At 36.9% G+C, this 18,179-nt stretch overlaps 4 protein-coding genes across 5 annotated transcripts; 2 read left to right on the top strand and 2 right to left on the bottom strand.

Moving 5' to 3' along the window:
- Window positions 1-1,105: 1,105 nt before the first annotated feature.
- On the top strand, window positions 1,106-2,830 carry LOC104816848 (pyrrolidone-carboxylate peptidase). 2 transcript variants are annotated; one of them, XM_010545841.2, is made up of 5 exons: window positions 1,106-1,273; window positions 1,697-1,971; window positions 2,074-2,178; window positions 2,264-2,305; window positions 2,411-2,830. In XM_010545841.2, exons 2-5 carry the CDS (start codon window positions 1,705-1,707, stop codon window positions 2,651-2,653), a joined length of 657 nt encoding a protein of 218 aa, XP_010544143.1. In that variant the 5' UTR covers window positions 1,106-1,273; window positions 1,697-1,704; the 3' UTR covers window positions 2,654-2,830. The 2 variants fall into 2 exon arrangements, with proteins under 2 accessions (XP_010544143.1, XP_010544141.1); XM_010545839.2 differs by having other exon boundaries at window positions 1,108-1,273; window positions 2,258-2,305.
- Window positions 2,831-3,130: 300 nt separating this feature from the next.
- Window positions 3,131-5,773, bottom strand: LOC104816847 (polygalacturonase At1g48100). The gene is made up of 6 exons (XM_010545838.2): window positions 5,374-5,773; window positions 4,987-5,151; window positions 4,846-4,890; window positions 4,550-4,757; window positions 4,270-4,351; window positions 3,131-3,839 (listed from the first exon to the last, which is right to left on the bottom strand). The coding sequence occupies exons 1-6, from the start codon at window positions 5,743-5,745 to the stop codon at window positions 3,338-3,340; spliced, it is 1,374 nt and encodes a 457-aa protein (XP_010544140.1). The 5' UTR covers window positions 5,746-5,773; the 3' UTR covers window positions 3,131-3,337.
- A 3,819-nt stretch (window positions 5,774-9,592) lies between these two features.
- Window positions 9,593-13,237, top strand: LOC104816846 (ATP-citrate synthase alpha chain protein 3). The gene is made up of 13 exons (XM_010545837.1): window positions 9,593-9,698; window positions 9,895-10,033; window positions 10,216-10,392; window positions 10,490-10,651; window positions 10,762-10,842; window positions 11,071-11,122; window positions 11,252-11,366; window positions 11,454-11,535; window positions 11,637-11,732; window positions 12,050-12,151; window positions 12,249-12,365; window positions 12,588-12,704; window positions 12,933-13,237. The coding sequence occupies exons 2-13, from the start codon at window positions 9,935-9,937 to the stop codon at window positions 13,005-13,007; spliced, it is 1,275 nt and encodes a 424-aa protein (XP_010544139.1). The 5' UTR covers window positions 9,593-9,698; window positions 9,895-9,934; the 3' UTR covers window positions 13,008-13,237.
- A 225-nt stretch (window positions 13,238-13,462) lies between these two features.
- On the bottom strand, window positions 13,463-16,713 carry LOC104816845 (probable receptor-like protein kinase At5g18500). The gene is made up of 9 exons (XM_010545836.2): window positions 16,608-16,713; window positions 15,576-16,245; window positions 15,386-15,490; window positions 15,174-15,296; window positions 14,922-15,092; window positions 14,712-14,841; window positions 14,572-14,633; window positions 14,119-14,287; window positions 13,463-13,881 (listed from the first exon to the last, which is right to left on the bottom strand). The coding sequence occupies exons 1-9, from the start codon at window positions 16,633-16,635 to the stop codon at window positions 13,768-13,770; spliced, it is 1,572 nt and encodes a 523-aa protein (XP_010544138.1). The 5' UTR covers window positions 16,636-16,713; the 3' UTR covers window positions 13,463-13,767.
- Between the last annotated feature and the right edge of the window lie 1,466 nt (window positions 16,714-18,179).

The following is an 18,179-nucleotide window of genomic DNA, read 5'->3' as shown; positions in this document are numbered from 1 at the left end:
AGAGAATCAGAGACAAAAACCATACTTTCCTTTTGTTCCGATACTCAAGCTTCGAGACATCCATCAATGGCGGTTTCGGGAAGGGGAACGAATGATTATATATTCTGGGTTTTTGAGTTTTCGCTCATTTTATTCATCCAAGACACATATTTTCTTCTGGATTTTTAGAGAATCTGATCGAACACTAGTTTCGTGTTCTTCATCATCTCATAAAATAAATCGATTATTTTCAAAAACCCTTAAATCAATGTCTTGGGTTTTTGGGAGAGAAGAATCTGTTTAAGCATTGCGAAAGTGTGAGAGGTGAGATTTGTGCCAATGATTCCCGTAGAATTTTTGGGGTCTACCACTTTTTTGTTACATGCATATATGTTCATACAGTGGCCGGTTGTTCGCCTGCGAGTGTTCACCAGAGATGAGAGTTTGTTGAAAGACAATTTCGAAATCTCTAAATCATTTTTTAACCGGTTAATTACAAACCGGTTCGAAACTGAGAACCAAATTAAGTGACCCGAATTTTTGACATGACATATTAAAAAATTTTCAATTTTAACCCACTTTTCGGATGTGGCGGTTTATTATAATGTGTTAAGCCATGTCAGCGTTCGGATTATGAGCTGGCACGTTCAATCCTCAGTATGTGGGTAATTGCAAAATTTTTCACGATTTGGTGGTGTATTATGGGAAAATTTGAATTCAGATGTGGTTAATTGTCAAATTGAAAATTAGTGTATTGATTTTACACATTTGAATAAATTCATGTGGGTTTATGCCATTTTCCCATTAAAATATGAGCAACTGGTGATAAAGGGTTCAGAAGAATCGTCTCACACACATCAATGCAAATTGCAGGAATCATTACTTGGATTGCACACCATCATCACCATCATCATCTCCCCAAATTATATTATTGGTTTTGTTTTTTTTTTTTTGCTTGGGAAGTGACCTGCCACTTTTCACATTATATATAATATAATTATTTACATATAAAACAAAGCATATTTATAAGCCCACGTATGTACAGTACATATTTTGTCTTGTTTTGGCATATCAAAGTCGATTGATTGAGTTAGGTTTCAATTCATTGGATAAGAATAAAGATCCGTTGTTGGGTCACGCCATTTTTTGTTCTCTCGTCTACCTTTTTTTTTTTTGGTAAACCTCTCGTCTACCTTTTGTTCTCTAAGAGATTTTCAGGGTTGATCGAGAGTTCAAAGGAAGGAAGAAAGACATATTTTTGCGTCCCGTCTCCATCTCTGGCCTCTGATTTCAGGTAAAAATCAGAGTTTTTGTGATTTTGGTTATGTGGGTTTATGAAAATTTATGTTCTTTTCTTATGGGTTTAAGCCAAATCTTCTCCTTTTTCATTTCTCTATTCTTTCGTACAAATTTTTCATACAAATTTTTCATGAGGGTTTAAACTTTGCAATTTTGGCCCTGATTCGATGATCACTCTGCAGATTTGTATTGAGAATCGAAGAAAGTTGCAAATGTCTTTCTTTTCGTTGAAAAAGTTGCGACCTTTAATACCATAAAGGATGTCAATTTTTTGTTTTGATTAGGATTTTTGTCTCTTTAAGTAACTGCATTTGATCCATTTGAAGATCGAACACTTTCGATATTGTCTGAAACTGATTGTTTGAAATAAGCTTTTTTTATTTAAATAAATCCATTGTTTCTGAATGGTTTGTTTCAGTTGTATCCATGGGATCTGAAGGGCCACCAGCTGTGACGATTCACATTACTGGCTTCAAGAAGTTCCATGGAGTCGCTGAGAATCCTAGTGAAAAAATGGTGAGCAATCTGAAAGAGTATGTGACGAAGAACGGTCTGTCGAAAGATATTGTTATTGGTAGCTGTAATGTTCTTGAAACTGCTGGACAAGGAGCCGTGGATTCGCTTTATCAGATGCTACAATCGTCGGTTAACACGAAAGAATCTGAGTCATTGAACTGTGGAAAAACGATTTGGGTTAGTTTGTTAGTTCATTGTCTGAGTAACGCTTCAATTGTCTTTGACAGTATCAGAGTCATAAAGGGTTGAATCTGTATATAATCCTAATATCTTTTTTAGGTTCATTTCGGAGTTAATAGTGGTGCTATGAAGTTTGCTATTGAACAACAAGCTGTGAATGAAGCTACTTTTTGTTGCCCTGATGAAATGGGATGGAAACCTCAGGTTTTATTGTGATTGTGCCTTTGATTTTCTTGTTTTGGATGAATTGTTCGATTCTCCGAGTCATTGTTTTGTTCTGCAGAAACAGCCAATCATTCCAGATGATGGTCAGATCTCAACTGCGAGAAGGGTATGTAGAATGTTGAACCTTTTCTTCTTAAGATCTCGAGGTTTCAAGATTTGTACCTTTCTTGATCGGTCATTCATTTTTTTAAGAGTATTTTACGTTTTGCAGACTTCGCTTCCTGTCGAGGAGATAACAACGGCGTTAGAGAAAAAGGGCTATGAGGTCATGACATCGGGTGATGCAGGCCGGTTTGTCTGCAACTATGTATATTATCACTCGCTGAGATTCGCAGAGCAGAGCAAGATCAAGTCATTATTTGTTCACATTCCTCTTTTCGCTACCATTAACGAGGAGACCCAGATGGGATTTGTGGTTTCTCTGCTTGAGGTACTAGCTTCTTTGTACAAGTAATGTTATTCAAGTTCAGCCCAGAACTTGATCCTTTTCATTCTTATTCATGATAGTTGTTTCATGGATCATTTGTCTCATGAAAGCCTTCATCAATAAATGGAAATATGTTTGTCATTTCTCCGGTTATCTCTCTTGTACATCTACTCGTTATTTCCCTTCATACTCATATTGAAACTCGATTCAGTTTTTTATCATTTTCATTTTACCAAGTGTTTGCTCTGTCACTTCTCATACTCAAACTTATGAATGTAGTGTAAAACCAGCAATCTTTCAGGCAAATTTCTCTTATGCCCTTTACCGCCTTGAATCAACAGTTAAATTTTGCTGCATTTTATATTCTTTCACATATTTCTGTATCTTCTGTTTTTATGTGTTCGTTATAACTCTTCCTACCCAAGAATAGTTTCATTTCAATGTATTTCTTGTTCGTCTTATATACAAAGATTCGGTTTCTTCTTATCCTAATCTGTAGAACAATTGACCGTTCAAAGCTTATACACATACGTTCTAGTGAATTCTGAAAAGCTGCAGTCTTTAGGGACAAGGTCTAACCTTTAGGCTAGTTTGCTTCAGTGCCTTGTATCTACACTATATCACAGCTTACATTTTGCAGTATAAGAAGTAATCTTAAAAACACATTGCCCTATTTGATTTCAAATCTTATCTATATCTGATCTGGTTTAGTCAGCAGCCGAGAGCATCTTCTTCTGTTACCAGACCTGGAAACTGTTCGAGCAGGCAATAAACAGGTGGAATGGTCAATGTCTGAACGCTTCCATACGCGTTCCAGCAAAAAGGGTTTGCCAAAATCTGGCCTTTAGAAGGAAACAACTCAACATCTGCGAGTTTCAGATCAGTACAAGGGACTGAATCGCTGCAAGCAAAATGCATCGGAGGGCTTTTCAGGTTGTAAGTCCCCTTGATATGTGCGTATAGAACGTCACTTACTAATACCGCACTGGTTTGGTTGGTGCAGTTTTTGGTTTGGCAGTAGTACTGGTCTATGATGATAGGGTTCCGGACATTATCCATTAGGATGTTACTGAAAACGATTCTTGAAACTGTTCCAGACCCTCCTTGCCATGTCTTGATCCGAACACCGTTGTCTGAGTCCCTTATGGTTGAGTTAGTCACTGTAATGTTCGAGACACATGCACGAGAGTTGTGTACACCAAGGCTGCCTATGCTGCATCACATAGTATATAGATGTATGGAATTTCAGTTCAGTTATTAACCATTTCAGTGACTTTGAGAGAGGCTTTTAGAGGGTTTATGAGCTTGATTCATGTGGGCTTAGAGAAGTTATTAACCGAAATCGCCAATGATCCCTGTTTCCTTGTAACTGAAAAAGAAATAGGCAATCAGATCTGATATAATTCTCTACTTGGTCTATTATAAACACCATTAAATCTCTTGCAATAACTTCTCTCTCAAGTTGGGTTTAAAGGTTAATTTCAACAGTTCAGAGAAAGAGAGGGAGCCTTGTGAAAACTCCAAAGGTTAAGGAGACTTTAAGCCTAGTATTGAGGGTTATAGCTTTGCCAATAGAGAGGATGGAGTTAGGCAGAAGAAAGAAGAAGATGGAGAAACTTAATGAAAAAGAAGCAACAAGTTACCTAATTCCGTGACTTGGACCGCAGGTAATGTTCTGAATGTCAACATTAAAACACCTGGCTCCAATTGATATGCAATCATCCCCTGTCAGAATTTCACGGTTTTGATCCAGTCAGGACAATGCAGTCATGTTTGAAACCCGGTTAGCTATTGACCTCAACCGCTGTTGTCCACTCACTTCCATGAAAACGCCAGTCAGCGGTTTGTGACTGCAATCGCAATCGCTGTCTAGTATCGTTCTAATGTTTATAACCGAAAACAGAGGAAACAGCCAGAATTTACCGCTGGATATGACGGAATTGTGGATCTGAACGTTGTTTGTGTTCTCGATGTGAATCCCATCAGTGTTGGGACTCGAAGCTGGTGCTTTAATGGCGACTGAGTCCACAAGAACATCACTGCAATTGTCGAACCTGACATGAAACTGGGGACTGTCTTTGAAGCTTAATCCTCGGATTGTCAGATTCGAGCTTTGGAAAAACCGAACTGCCTGAATCAGAACAAGATCAAATTCTACAAAACATTCATCTTCTAAACTATCGGTTTTTGTTCTCAGAGCTCTGCAAGGCATTGCTTACCACAGGACTGTCGCAAGAGCCTGTCTGAATTGTACCGTTAATCCCCTGTTTTGTTTCGGATATTGACAGTAAATTGAGGAACTTGGGAACGATCAAACGGATTGATAAAATCGAAAATGAGTGGGAAAAAAAAGGTGTGACCTTGTGAGGTTTGCAGGGCAAATCCCACCATTTCTGGCCTCTGCCATTGATGACACCGGAGCCTTGCAGTGACAACCCATGAACACGATAAAACATCAGCCACTGTCTCTTGTTGTTCCACGGCCATGACTCCGGTCCTTCCGGAGGAACAATGATTCCATCGATCTGCGTTATACTTTCTTTGGGTTAAATCTAGCGAAATCTCGAATAAAGTTTTCACATCGATGCCTTTTTCGCACGGTTGAAAAACTTCGACTGACTGATCAGTTGTATTACAAGAAACAGGGTTTGAAATATGGGTTATTACCAGAACAAGAGATGAATTCTTCTGACAGTTTGGTTTCTTGGGTTACAAGTTATCAGTGATCGAACATATCATTAGCTTACTTGGAGAACAAGTTGGGAATTGCAGGGACCGTTGAAAATGGCGGGATTCACCAAGAAACAGAAGCTGTAGGGGACAAGAACAACGCTCAACTCGGGACTCGATCTCTCACAAGCCGAGTCCCAAGCCATCTTGAAAGCTGACGTGTCATCGGCCACGCAATCACCGACGGCGCCAAAGGAGGTGACGTCGAAGAAGACGATGTAGCCATCGTGGCTCACGGGGACTGGAACTGGAGCCGTGGGGCCTGAGGGGTCGGAACGAGGAGAGCTCGGTTCGGGTGAAGGGTTAACGTTAATATCATCAGTAAAGACTCGAGCTTTAGCCAAAGTTGAAAAGAGAAACAATATCCAGAAGGAGAAGGAGAATCGCATTGTTGTATCAAATAATGATTTTGAAAGGTAAGAAGAGTTTATGAACGGGGGAATGAGTTATGTATGTATGTATATATATACACATATATATATATATATGTATGTATGTCTAAGACTGGAGTTTCATAATTATCCTATGAATGTGTAGTGTGAACTTTTAGAGAATAGGGTTTGGCCCAAGTTTATGTCATGCGCGAGGTATGAGGAAGTGTCATATGATAACGAGAGAGAGAGTGAAACTCACCTTCGAGAGAAACCTTTGACTTGATGATTTTGTGATGAAATAATTGGAATTTTGGATATTTTTGAAATTTGGGATTATATTTTAAATTCTAGAAATGGGTTTTTGTATGGTACTCTATCGTTTTTAAATAGATGTCATTTCAAAATATATTTTTTATTATTTAATACACATCATTTAAAAATTTCTGGGTGATTTTTTCCAAAAATTTCGAATATTATCTTTAATTAAAAATATTTAAATTCATAGAATATTAATTAGAATATAATTTAATAAGGGTATATGACTATTTTTTATTTTTATTTTTAAATTGAGAAAAATTTAATACGATATTTATTTAGAAATAGAGAGAGTTTAATCATGGATTAGGATACCAAATAATTTGGAAATTGTTGTAGTTTTCGGTTATTGTTATTGGTACAGTTTACAGGTTTGATTCGGTTTGGTTCTAATGCAAAGGTGATCGTTTTGGTTTGAATAAATAGAGTCAAACCGAATAAAATACAAATGCATTTGAATCAAATGTCTTAAAATTGAATGTGAAATAATAAGAAAACGAATTAAAAAATTCTTTCAAAAATTGAAACATAATAAAATCTAAATTGAAAAAAGGTAAATAAAAATCTAATGGATATACATTTTTCTTTCTAAAATACTAGAAAGCAGACTTAAAAATTGAAAATACACAACCCTAACTCTGACTTGAAATAAACATGTGCCCATATACCTACCTATCCACTAATGGAACTATCTAGTAAACGGGATCATGGTCATTAAAATTTTAATATCTATAAAGAGATAAAAAGAAAAGGTTTTCAATTTTTTTTAAAGATAGTTAATTTACTTAAAATTTTATGTGAATAGATAAAAAAGGAAGATATTATGCAAGAGAATAAATATAATTAATTTTAACAAAAAAAAATAAAGATAATGAAGTAATTATGCAAAAGGAATATAAGTAGGTGAGGGACTAAAGGCTATACACTATACACTATACACTATACACAACCAGTGCAAGTGTTCAGTGCTCGTTGCTTCCTTCTATTAATGTGACCACATTTTCACCACTCCCCAACTTGCCTCTCTTTTTTACTCTTTTGACTTCCATTGTTGTTTTTCTTTTCTAATTATTTTTCATTTACACTAAAAATTATGATTTTATTGTGAGAGATGAAACAATTTTAGAAGTTACATAAAAAAATATAGATTTTTAGATAATATTTATGTCATTCATTGGTATTTCTATAGTTATATATAGTCGTTATCAATTGTAATAGAACATAGGGGTGGGCACGGGTCGGGTACCCGGAATTTTTAGGGTATCCGAACCCGAACCCGAATCCGAAAAATAATACATTTTGAAACCCGAACTCGAATCCGAGTTTTCGAGTATCCAAAGTGTATTACTCGCGAGATAATTTTCGGGTACCCGCGGATACCCGAACCCGAAAATTTTTAATTATTTTTTTTAAAAAATTATAAATTTATAAATTTTATACAAATAATTCATAAAATTAATGAAAAAAATTTCAAATATTTATATTTAAAATAATTAGATAATAAAATAATAGTTTTTATATATATAAAAATATAAAAATTCAAGATAATTCATAAATATTTTTATTAATATTAAAATTTTAAAATAAATAATATTTATTTTTTATTACTCGGGTACCCGCGGGTAATTACCCGACCCGAAAGTGTAAACCCGAACCTGAATCCGAATTTCGGGTTTTACATATTTTAAAACCCGGTCTCTATCTCGTAACATAACGGGTACCCGATTTTCGGGTATCCGACCCTCGGGTCGGGACGGGTACCCGATTTTTGGGTAATTTTGCCCACCCCTATTAGAACATAATCTAAAATAGTTATGGAAAAATGAAAAGATAAAAATATTGAATAATGATGGCTTTACTTTTTCTTGTAATGAGGACAATTTTTTTCAAGGATAATTATATGTATATATATAGTTAAATATGATGTCTTAAATTATATAATATCTTTATTATATTCAAAATCAGTATATATATACATATTTTTTCTTTTGTCAATGAAAAGTACCACTATTACTAAATAAATTTGTCATTGATAAATGTAGACTGTATATATGATCTTAGTTATGATTAAAGTTAAGAAAGAGGTGGACCAAATCTAGAATTGTGCAGTTTTGAAAGAGGGAAAGTTAATGAAATACCAACCTTTGACAAAAAAAAAAGTCTAAAATTTTGATTATTTGTGAACATATGATGACTACATTGGAAAATGACCAAAAAAAAATTCTAGATTTATTCCAAAATGATGAATAAATTATATTTTTAAAATCAGAAAAAATTTAAAATATTCCACAAAATTAAGCTTTAGAACATGATTGTTTTTAAAAAATATCATTTTGATCATTTTAAAAGTAAATCTGAATCTTTAATTCGAGGAAGTGGAATTCCAAAAAAAAAGAAAAGTGGGAAGAAGTTTATAGAATATAATTTACTATGATTACGATATTTATATAAATAGAATACCTATTTTCAAGTCCATCTGTTAAGGTCTTTGAAATGCAAACCTTTCAATAAATGTGAATAACTATCTCAAACCTAACACCACATTTTTAAAAATATTATTCAAATAAATTTCAAAGATATTATTTCTATAAAAAAATATCAATTATTTATACTTCAAAATTTTCAGGATTATATCGTCAATGTCGTCAATATATATGTAACTGACATATCGACAATACGATAATTAAATATTTATATTTTTTAATCAAACCAACAAAAAGTTTTTGCTTAGACGTTTGTTGATGTGTGAATTAATAATATACAAATCCTATGTATTTCTGTTTAGCTTAATGTGACTCTCTCCATTATAATTTTATATTAATATTTATATTTTGTAATTGATTCTTTTATTTTTATTTATGGATTTTCTATTATTATTATTATTATGGTGAATGGGGTTTATTATTATTCTCTAAAATGGCAAGTATCAAGCACCACCTAACACTAACACATGACATGAACTACCCAACCCAACAGCTCTTTCAAACTTGTAAAATGACATAATCTCCATATTACCCTCACTTTCAATATCATTTTCCGGATATGCCCCTAGGTTTTGTGTTGGACGGTACACATGCATAACTAAACTCTGAATTCTTTTCTCGGTTAACTCGGGGATATTTCATTACCGAATTTTACATCCATTTTAATCATAAACTCAATCATAATTCTAAATTAAATATGGTTTTGTATTGTTCATTCAAAGAAATTATAAAATTATAAAAAAATATTCAAAAAATTTGATAGTTAATTTGAAAAAATGTTATAAATAAATATAAAATACATTGCATATACATATAAATCATGGTTTATTTAAACATCAAAATATAAAATGATTATTATTTTTATTTTTTCTTAGAATTACAAAAGAATCTGCATTTTGATAAACTTTTAATAAAAAAAATTTACAAAAAAGAACCAAGTTATTCCATGGATGAAATGAACCCATCTTTCATCCCATATAAAAAGATGTCGAAAATTCCAAACCAACGGACAGAGACTATTCCGGTTTTTGGTTAACCAATCCGTACCGGGCGATTTTAGTTGAGTAAATGGCAAAACCGTAATTTGGTATAGCTCCTCAATACCAGCTTCCATGCCATGCTTTGCTCCCGTCTGGTTCTGAGTCAGCCTCTCTCTCTCTCTCGTTGTTGGTGAGCTTCATCCTCTGCTTCAGCTTAAAATTACCGTTCTGTTATTAAACGATTATCTTCGATCTTATCTTCAGTAAAGATATCTCCTTTTTTCCGCCATTTTCGGCGAAGAACATCGAGGAATATCACTCGTTGTGCTGGGTTGTTTTTTTTTTAATTGAAATTGTTGCTGTCTGTTTTCTTGTCTCTGCTTCAGATTTTCCTCTTCTGGGTTTTGGGATTTAGCGGCGAAATCGATGGCGAGGAAGAAGATCAGAGAGTACGACTCCAAGAGACTTCTCAAGGAGCACCTGAAGCGTCTCACTAACGTTGATCTCCAGATCCGATCTGCTCAGGTCAATCTCCTCAATTTCACGATTTCTATGCCGAATCTGCTCAATCTTCTCTGAATTGTTTTTTTTTTTGGGATTCGATTGCGTAATTTCGATAGATCAAATGGGTTGATAGTACAATCTAGCCCTCTCTGGAGATTGATAACATGCATGATCACTGAATCAGATGTTTGTGTTTCCTTCAGGTGACACAATCTACGGACTTCACCGAGCTGACGAACAAAGAGCCATGGCTCTCGTCCACAAAACTAGTCGTGAAACCCGACATGCTGTTCGGGAAACGTGGGAAAAGTGGCTTGGTAGCTCTAAATCTAGATCTTGCTGAAGTCGCGGATTTCGTCAAAGCCCGTCTCGGAACCGAGGTGATTTGTCTTGCCCGTGTAATAAGAACAGTGAATCGGATTTGTCCTAAGGCAATTTAGTTTGACTGATGTGTGTTTCCATTTGAATCTTTTGTAGGTTGAGATGGGTGGCTGTAAAGCTCCTATTACTACCTTCATTGTCGAGCCCTTTGTCCCTCACGATCAAGAATACTACCTTTCGATAGTTTCGGATAGGCTTGGTTGCAATATAAGCTTTTCGGAATGTGGTGGCATCGAGATAGAAGAGAATTGGGACAAAGTACTAAGTTTTGGATGTTCCTGTCTCTGTTCTTCTGTTTCTACATTGCCTTTTTTCTTCTGCTGCCTTTGAAATTTCACCTTGAAAACATTGGTTCTGTCTTTGGTTAGGTAAAATCGGTGTTTCTTCCTACAGAAAAGCCAATGACATTGGAAGTATGTGCTCCACTGATAGCAACACTCCCTCTTGAGGTAAGTTTCTGTTTACTGTCTTACTGAAAGCCTTTTTGCCATATACACATATAACTGAAATGATGTTCTGTCTTGTAAGAGCTTAAATCGCCGGTTGTATTGCGTTCTTCTTGCGTCTTAAGGCATGTGAAACAATCTGTTAGGCCTAATTTAAGGTTGCTCAGTATTATGGGCTCTATTTCATCTACTTCTAGCAGCATGTCCTAATTCTGTTTCTGTTCTTTTCAGGTTCGAGGTAAAATTGGTGACTTCGTAATGGGCGTGTTTTCCGTTTTTCAAGGTTTGAACATCCAAGATACATCCACTTCTTGACTTTCAAGTATTCTGTCATTTTTTTCTCGACAAATATGAGATTCAGTACGAGATTTATGAGGATGTTAGCATCCGATCGATTGTACATTCTTTGCAGATTTGGATTTCAGTTTCCTGGAGATGAATCCGTTTACACTGGTTAATGGGGAACCATATCCTCTGGACATGAGAGGAGAGTTGGACGATACTGCTGCCTTCAAGAATTTTAACAAGTACGTTCCCACTGAGAAATGCTCTATCGGGTTTTCTGGAAATTTATCAGACATAATGTCTCACCATGACGTATACTATTTTATCAGGTGGGGTGACATTGAATTCCCTCTTCCGTTCGGAAGAGTTCTCAGCCCAACGGAAAGCTTTGTCCACGCGTTAGATGAGAAGGTTGTGACCGCCCTCTTTTCATAAACACCGGTTTAGAACTGTTAAAGCACATTATCCAATCTCGATGATCACATGTGTATGTGCGTGTGTTAATACTGCAGACAAGTGCTTCTTTGAAGTTTACCGTCTTGAATCCCAAAGGCCGTATTTGGACCATGGTAGCTGGAGGCGGTGCCAGCATTATATACGCTGATACAGTGAGTTATACAACCACTCCTTATGAGCTTATGATTTCATGGATGTAGTTTACAGAGTCGAGATCACCAAACCCTGAGGAGCTGATATCGATTTTCGCATAGTATCTCCTCCATTGTAAAATGAACTTAAATATCACGGAATTCAGTCATTCATAACCTTAAAGTTCATCCCCGTACTAGGAATGGGTTCTCGACATAGGATTATTTGATGGCTTACTCTCTGAACTTTTTTCATTAGATATGTTATTCTTATTTTTTTCACATTCTATTGTCAATTTGATTTGTTTTACTCTATTGTTTTTACGATTTGAAACAAGGTTGGGGATTTAGGCTACGCATCAGAGCTCGGGAACTACGCAGAGTATAGTGGAGCTCCTAACGAGGAAGAGGTCTTACAATATGCCCGAGTTGTCATTGATGTAAGTGATGCCAAAGAACTCTGCCTCTTCCCCTTTACTATTCTCTCTATACAGTTCCACTGTTTCAAGAACAAACTGTTTCGGGATTCGGTTGCAGTGTGCAAGTGCTGATCCCGACGGGCGTAAAAGAGCCCTTCTCATTGGAGGAGGCATTGCCAATTTCACTGATGTTGCTGCCACTTTCAACGGTATAATCCGATCCCTAAGAGAAAAGGTACAAAATCGCTTCTAAACCAATTCATTTGTTCTGTTTTCCTTGTCGTGGAGATAATTTCTCTTGCCTGTGTTTCGCCTTTTTCCTTTTTCACGTAAAACACAGGTGTTTTGTCATTGAAATGAACACAGGGCTTTGTCAGATTCAAAACCTTTCATGATTAGGCTCCTGATTCATCAGATTTTCAACTCATTGCGTTTTTTTTTTTTACTTTCTTGGCAGGAATCTAAGCTAAAAGCGGCTAGAATGCACATTTACGTAAGGAGAGGCGGTCCGAATTATCAGACTGGTCTGGCAAGAATGCGATCTCTGGGAGAGGAACTCGGTGTCCCTCTAGAGGTAAACAAACTAGTAAAACCGCTTCGGTTATTAGTAGCATTTGGTCGTGATTTGGTTGGTTTTGTGTTGGCTTTTGAAACTTCTAACCGAGCAAAATATATCGCAAATACACGAGAAATGATCAAAACCCGTCTTTCTGATTGTTTTCGAAAGATGAAAGTGAAGTTCTTTGTTGAATCATTTTACGTTACATCGAATCTTGAACTGTGAAGGTGGTTTCGGTTTCAGGTGTATGGACCGGAGGCAACGATGACAGGAATATGCAAACGAGCCATCGATTGCATCATGTCGCCTGATGCGTAAATTCCGTTATCTTCATGGATTGATGATGAACCCAAATCTGGGAGGAAGTCTGTCTGATTCTTGTGTTCATCTCTCTCATATACAAAAAAATATGAACAAAAGCACATCATGATTCGTGATGATGCTGTTTGCTGTGAACTATTTTTGTTTCTGTTCCATTGTGGATCAACTTGTAATAATTGTAATCGAGATTTTGTTATATTATAATCTCGATCTTCAGTTACACATAATTTCCAAGAGAAACAAAACCTGTGTTTCACTGTCTGAGCCTGAGGAAGCATAACACCGTTTTGATGTCTGATCAGGAAGAACTGCAGAGGGTTGTGAACTAGTTCACTTGTTCAGGGAACTCATATGGTAATATCGACTATACATAGATACAGCCAAGAACTGGAAGATGAACTCTGAAATAAAGCCGAAAAATACTCAGAATATATACTGAAACATCCAACATCTAGGCAGAAAGAAGCTTGTTCTTATAATGTTTTTATTAATGCTCAACCAAGTTCAGAGGAGCTGATGCAGTACTTGTACACACCGAATCTACTAGTCTATGAGCTCTAAGACAAACCCGGTTTCCATATACAAACGTGTTTATACATATACGCTTATATCTATATCATCTACCCGGTCCAAATGCAAAAACCCGAAAAACAATAATATCAAATGCAGAAGAAAGAAACAAAGAACCTCAAAGAATTTTAGAATTTCGCAGGTTCATTCCGCTTAATCAGAGGGCGAGTTGAAGATTTTTCCATGCTTATCGTCTCTTGCTTTGTGATCTTGAAGCAGGGTTACTTGCATCCGTATCCGAGTTTTCCTTCTGCAACTCAATCTCCATACTGTCCCCATGAGTTTTTGAGCGTCTTCGGTCCTGAAAGTTTGCATTTTTTCCGGTTCTCATTTCAGTTAAAAGTAGCATGCTTCCTTGCTAAACCAATAATTGAAGCTAATAGCATCAATGGCCAAGATCAATGCCTTTTCATAGTTATTTCTTTTTCCCCTTCAAACATGTTTAAACTTTCAGACATCCTCTGTTTTCTGGTTCTATTCTAAGTTTTGCATTTGGGTTTAATCTTCTGTTCTGTTCATGTGAAGTTTCTGAACTAACCTCCCTTGGAATGGGATATTCCTCGGACTCGAGCATACGGACAACTTGGCTCATCCTCGGCCTCTTGTCAGAAACTGGATCGACGCATCTCAGAGCAGTCAAGAGGGAATCAGAATTCAACTGTTGTGAGAGAGAACGAGTTTGGATTTGCAATTTGGGAGAGAAAAACCTTAAAAGTTCAGATCTTTGAAGTCCTCTTTGCCATTACCAAGCTGAGACAAAAGAATGCCGATTACACAGAACCAGATCCCAAAGCAAACGAAACTGAAATCCAAAACCCATGTCACAAACCACCAAAATTCATCAGAAGAAAACACAAAAGAAGCAAAACCCAGATGCCAGAATTCACCCAAATAAACAGCTAAAATGGAAAAAAAAGGCGAGACCTGTTGTTTTCTCTGCAAAGGCAAGTGGCAGTGTGGAGGGAGAATGAAAGGACTGTGGGATCTAAGCTGGTAAGGAGCTTCCGATCTCCTGTTTCCCACCATCATCTTCAACCAGTCCACTAGATTCACCTGTAACCACGTCGGTCCGCTAATAAATCATCGAGAAATTGATCTAAATCACCAAAATAATGTTCTATATCGTCTTACCTCATGAGGAGGGCGGCCATAATCCACAGGATCTCTTCCAGTTATCGCTTCTAAGAGCAAAACCCCGAAGCTGTAAACATCACTCTTCTCATTCAACAGTCCGGTATTTGCATATTCTGGAGCAACATACCTGCAAATCATACAAGGATGGAATAAGAATTTGAGGCTGAATCCCAAAAGCTTACTCGGCTGTTTCGCGAAATCCCTTACCCGAATGTTCCCATTACTCTTGTAGTCACATGGCTTTTCCCGGCACCAAGCAACTTGGCGAGGCCGAAATCTGAAACCTTGGCATTGAACTCGTCATCAATCAGTATATTGCTAGATTTTATGTCTCGATGAACTACCTTCGGCTCGATGGCCTCGTGGAGATAAGCTAGACTGCAGAAAATGAGCCGTATTAGTTAGAAATGGCAAAGGGAAAAAAGAAAATACCGGGCATATGAATCATTAGCTTATTACCCTTTTGCCGTGCCAATGAGAACTTTCATCCTAGCCTCCCAAGTGAGATATCCGTTCTGTCTCATCCCTCCGTGAAGCCACTGTTCTAGGTTTCCATTGTTCACATACTCGTAAACTAACATCCTACAATTTGTTCAAGAGACAGATGATCTCAGTCACGGGGAAAGGCTTGAACTTTTACCGCAATTCTCACAAAATGTTAGCTTTTTTACCTGTGTGTGCCCTCAATGCAGTATCCAAGAAGTCGAACCAAGTTCTTGTGTCGAACATGACCGATAGCATCAACCTCAACTCTGAACTCTTTCTCGGCTTGGCCCCTACAAATCCATCAAGAAACTCGATAGAGGGACAAACCCACGAGATGAAAAGGAAATTTCGGAAACTCTTGATGCCCAAACTCACAAGTTGTTCAGAATTTTCTTCACTGCAACTGGTGTCCCATTGATCAAATTTCCACGGTAGACAATGCCGTATCCGCCCTCACCGAGAACGTTTTCCTTTGCAAACTTGTCTGTTGCTAATTCAAGATCTCTCAGAGTAAACCAGTGGCCCCAACCAAGGTGAGAAAACTCGGGCAGACCTGTCAATGGCGATGGACCGGCCATGTTATATGATGATGAAGAAGGTTTGTTCACTCCACCCGAGAAACCTTCTTCCCCTGACTGAGAATGCTTATCGCTGTCTACACGGTGAAATGATCCTGACCGGCTATAATCTCCGTTCTTTCTCTTCCCCCCAACATCCAAATGAAGCAAAACTTTGTCGGATTCTTTACTGTTTTTGTCCTGAATCGTTAGAAGGATGCCATCGCGAGGAGCAAAGTTACTTGCTGAGACGTGTTCAACTCTGACTTCTTTGATCTCCTTTGAGACAGGAGGGATTTGGCTTACTGGAAGACTGGTTTTAGATCTTCCTGATTTCTTTTTCGAAGTGAGACAGAATGAGAGGACGGAGAGGATGGCTATGATGAACAGAGCAACCGCTATTCCGATTACTTCCCAGACCTTAAGTCCAAACACATGGCTGTTTCTAGAGAGCTGATCTTTCAGATGACCACCCATTGTTCCTCCTCCTGCAATATTCACTTGCAATAACACGAAACAGCAATTACAATCATGGAGGACGGAATGAATTCAAGAATCATCCAACTAAGAGAGATACCCAAATGAGAAAACTTTGAAGGAAACACATGAGAATGCACAGAGGACTGATGAAGATTCCTCCAAGTTGAGTCAGTGGTCCAATATTATCCACAATCAGAAACCGAGGAGTTAACAATAAACCCAGAGAAAGACATTTCCCTCAGGAAAACAAAGGACCACACAACAGCTAAAATCAAGTACAGCAAAAATCCAGAGCAGTGAAAGCAAATTAATTGCCAATTCAATGATGCAAAAGCCGAGCAATGACGCATAAAGACGACTAAACTTTTACCTGTTCTGTTGTTTCTAAAATCACACATCTCACATCACGAACATGAACTAAAAGGGAATCAGAATTCAACTGTTGTGAGAGAGAACGAGTTTGGATTTGCAATTTGGGAGAGAAAAACCTTAAAAGTTCAGATCTTTGAAGTCCTCTTTGCCATTACCAAGCTGAGACAAAAGAATGCCGATTACACAGAACCAGATCCCAAAGCAAACGAAACTGAAATCCAAAACCCATGTCACAAACCACCAAAATTCATCAGAAGAAAACACAAAAGAAGCAAAACCCAGATGCCAGAATTCACCCAAATAAACAGCTAAAATGGAAAAAAAAGGCGAGACCTGTTGTTTTCTCTGCAAAGGCAAGTGGCAGTGTGGAGGGAGAATGAAAGGACTGTGGGATCTAAGCTGGTAAGGAGCTGTCATGTAACCAAAGCAACAACAGTGATAATAATAGTAAGAAACCAAACCACAGAAGAGATGACAAAGAAACAGTGTGGCCCAGCGAGCATATGAACATGGAACAGTTAAAAAAAAAATCGGAACTGTTTTTTCTTCTTTTGCTTAAATTATGAAGGAGAACAAAAGCAAACCATAAAAAAGGAGAAAACTTTTGAAACGGGCAGTGAGATCTGGTGGAAGGTTACCGAGAAAAGGAAGAGGAAATGGGGTTATCAAGTGTTAGGTGATGAAGTTTCAGTTTTTAATTTCCTGGGTGGTCAGAGAAGATGGATGTCGTGCCTTGCCTTGCATTGCATCACAATACAATCCAATACATTCACACAAAAAAAAGCAACAAAAAAACCTCTACATACACAGGGAGAATGGTATATATATATATAATCAGAATCCAGAGGGTAAAGGAGAAGCCATGGAAATGTGTAAGGTCCCATTCCATGTGTGTGTTTCAGTGAATAATGATGATGATGGATTGGTGATGGTGGTGTGTCTTTATTACCACCATTAATATTGGTTTTATTACACGAAAAAAAAAACATAACAGAAGAAAAATGTTTGCGGTTAAACTAGAAATTAGGGGTAATAAATGTGAGATTTATGAGACAGAACAACGCTAATGGGGAGATGGTGGGGAACTTGTGCATTTTCGCCATTTTTGAATTAATTGTTCTATAAACTCCTCTACTGCAGTGTTGTCTTCACCTTCTTGGCTTCGTCTTTTTTTTTTTTTTTGTTAAGAGTTTCATCTCTATCCACACATCCTCCCCTGTTTTTTTTTTCTTTTCATATATATATATATATATAGATAATGATGATACATTGCGTGCGTGTAATGGATATGTTAATCTGGTGCACATGCAAACAAAAAGGTGCTCCTAATTAGTAAATTATAATACCGCTGTAATGTTGAAAATTAACGTATGATTAAAATATTAATTGAATTAATTTTTTTTTAACTTTAGGGGCTAATGATTAATTTGACCTCACATGCAAACCTTAGTTACCGCAAATTATGTAAGCTTCTCTCTTGCGTTCTAATTATTCTTTCTATCCTGTTGAGCTTTGAGTTATTTTTTTTTTATTTTACAAAATTTATGATAAGTTGTAACTAAAATTTATT

This window comes from Tarenaya hassleriana, unplaced genomic scaffold, assembly GCF_000463585.1.
Source record: "Tarenaya hassleriana unplaced genomic scaffold, ASM46358v1 Cleome26, whole genome shotgun sequence".
NCBI lineage: Eukaryota > Viridiplantae > Streptophyta > Magnoliopsida > Brassicales > Cleomaceae > Tarenaya > Tarenaya hassleriana.
Note: the sequence above shows the minus strand (reverse complement) of the source record. Positions and strands in the feature narration are given on the sequence as shown.

What these genes read in the sequence shown, in the direction of transcription:
- LOC104816848 (XM_010545839.2), top strand. Translation starts at nt 1,705, where the DNA reads ATGGGATCTGAAGGGCCACCAGCTGTGACGATTCACATTACTGGCTTC. An exon ending in ACTGTGGAAAAACGATTTGG is followed by an intron (nt 1,972 to 2,073) that starts GTTAGTTTGTTA and finishes TATCTTTTTTAG; the next exon opens with GTTCATTTCGGAGTTAATAG. An exon ending in AGATCTCAACTGCGAGAAGG is followed by an intron (nt 2,306 to 2,410) that starts GTATGTAGAATG and finishes TACGTTTTGCAG; the next exon opens with ACTTCGCTTCCTGTCGAGGA.
- LOC104816847 (XM_010545838.2), bottom strand. Translation starts at nt 5,745, where the DNA reads ATGCGATTCTCCTTCTCCTTCTGGATATTGTTTCTCTTTTCAACTTTG. An exon ending in CAATTCCGTCATATCCAGCG is followed by an intron (nt 4,352 to 4,549) that starts GTAAATTCTGGC and finishes AAATTCTGACAG; the next exon opens with GGGATGATTGCATATCAATT. An exon ending in GGTCCAAGTCACGGAATTAG is followed by an intron (nt 3,840 to 4,269) that starts GTAACTTGTTGC and finishes TATGTGATGCAG; the next exon opens with CATAGGCAGCCTTGGTGTAC.
- LOC104816846 (XM_010545837.1), top strand. Translation starts at nt 9,935, where the DNA reads ATGGCGAGGAAGAAGATCAGAGAGTACGACTCCAAGAGACTTCTCAAG. An exon ending in GCATTATATACGCTGATACA is followed by an intron (nt 11,733 to 12,049) that starts GTGAGTTATACA and finishes ATTTGAAACAAG; the next exon opens with GTTGGGGATTTAGGCTACGC. An exon ending in AACTCGGTGTCCCTCTAGAG is followed by an intron (nt 12,705 to 12,932) that starts GTAAACAAACTA and finishes TTTCGGTTTCAG; the next exon opens with GTGTATGGACCGGAGGCAAC.
- LOC104816845 (XM_010545836.2), bottom strand. Translation starts at nt 16,635, where the DNA reads ATGTGTGATTTTAGAAACAACAGAACAG. An exon ending in CTCATTGGCACGGCAAAAGG is followed by an intron (nt 15,093 to 15,173) that starts GTAATAAGCTAA and finishes CATTTTCTGCAG; the next exon opens with TCTAGCTTATCTCCACGAGG. An exon ending in AGAGTAATGGGAACATTCGG is followed by an intron (nt 14,842 to 14,921) that starts GTAAGGGATTTC and finishes TATGATTTGCAG; the next exon opens with GTATGTTGCTCCAGAATATG.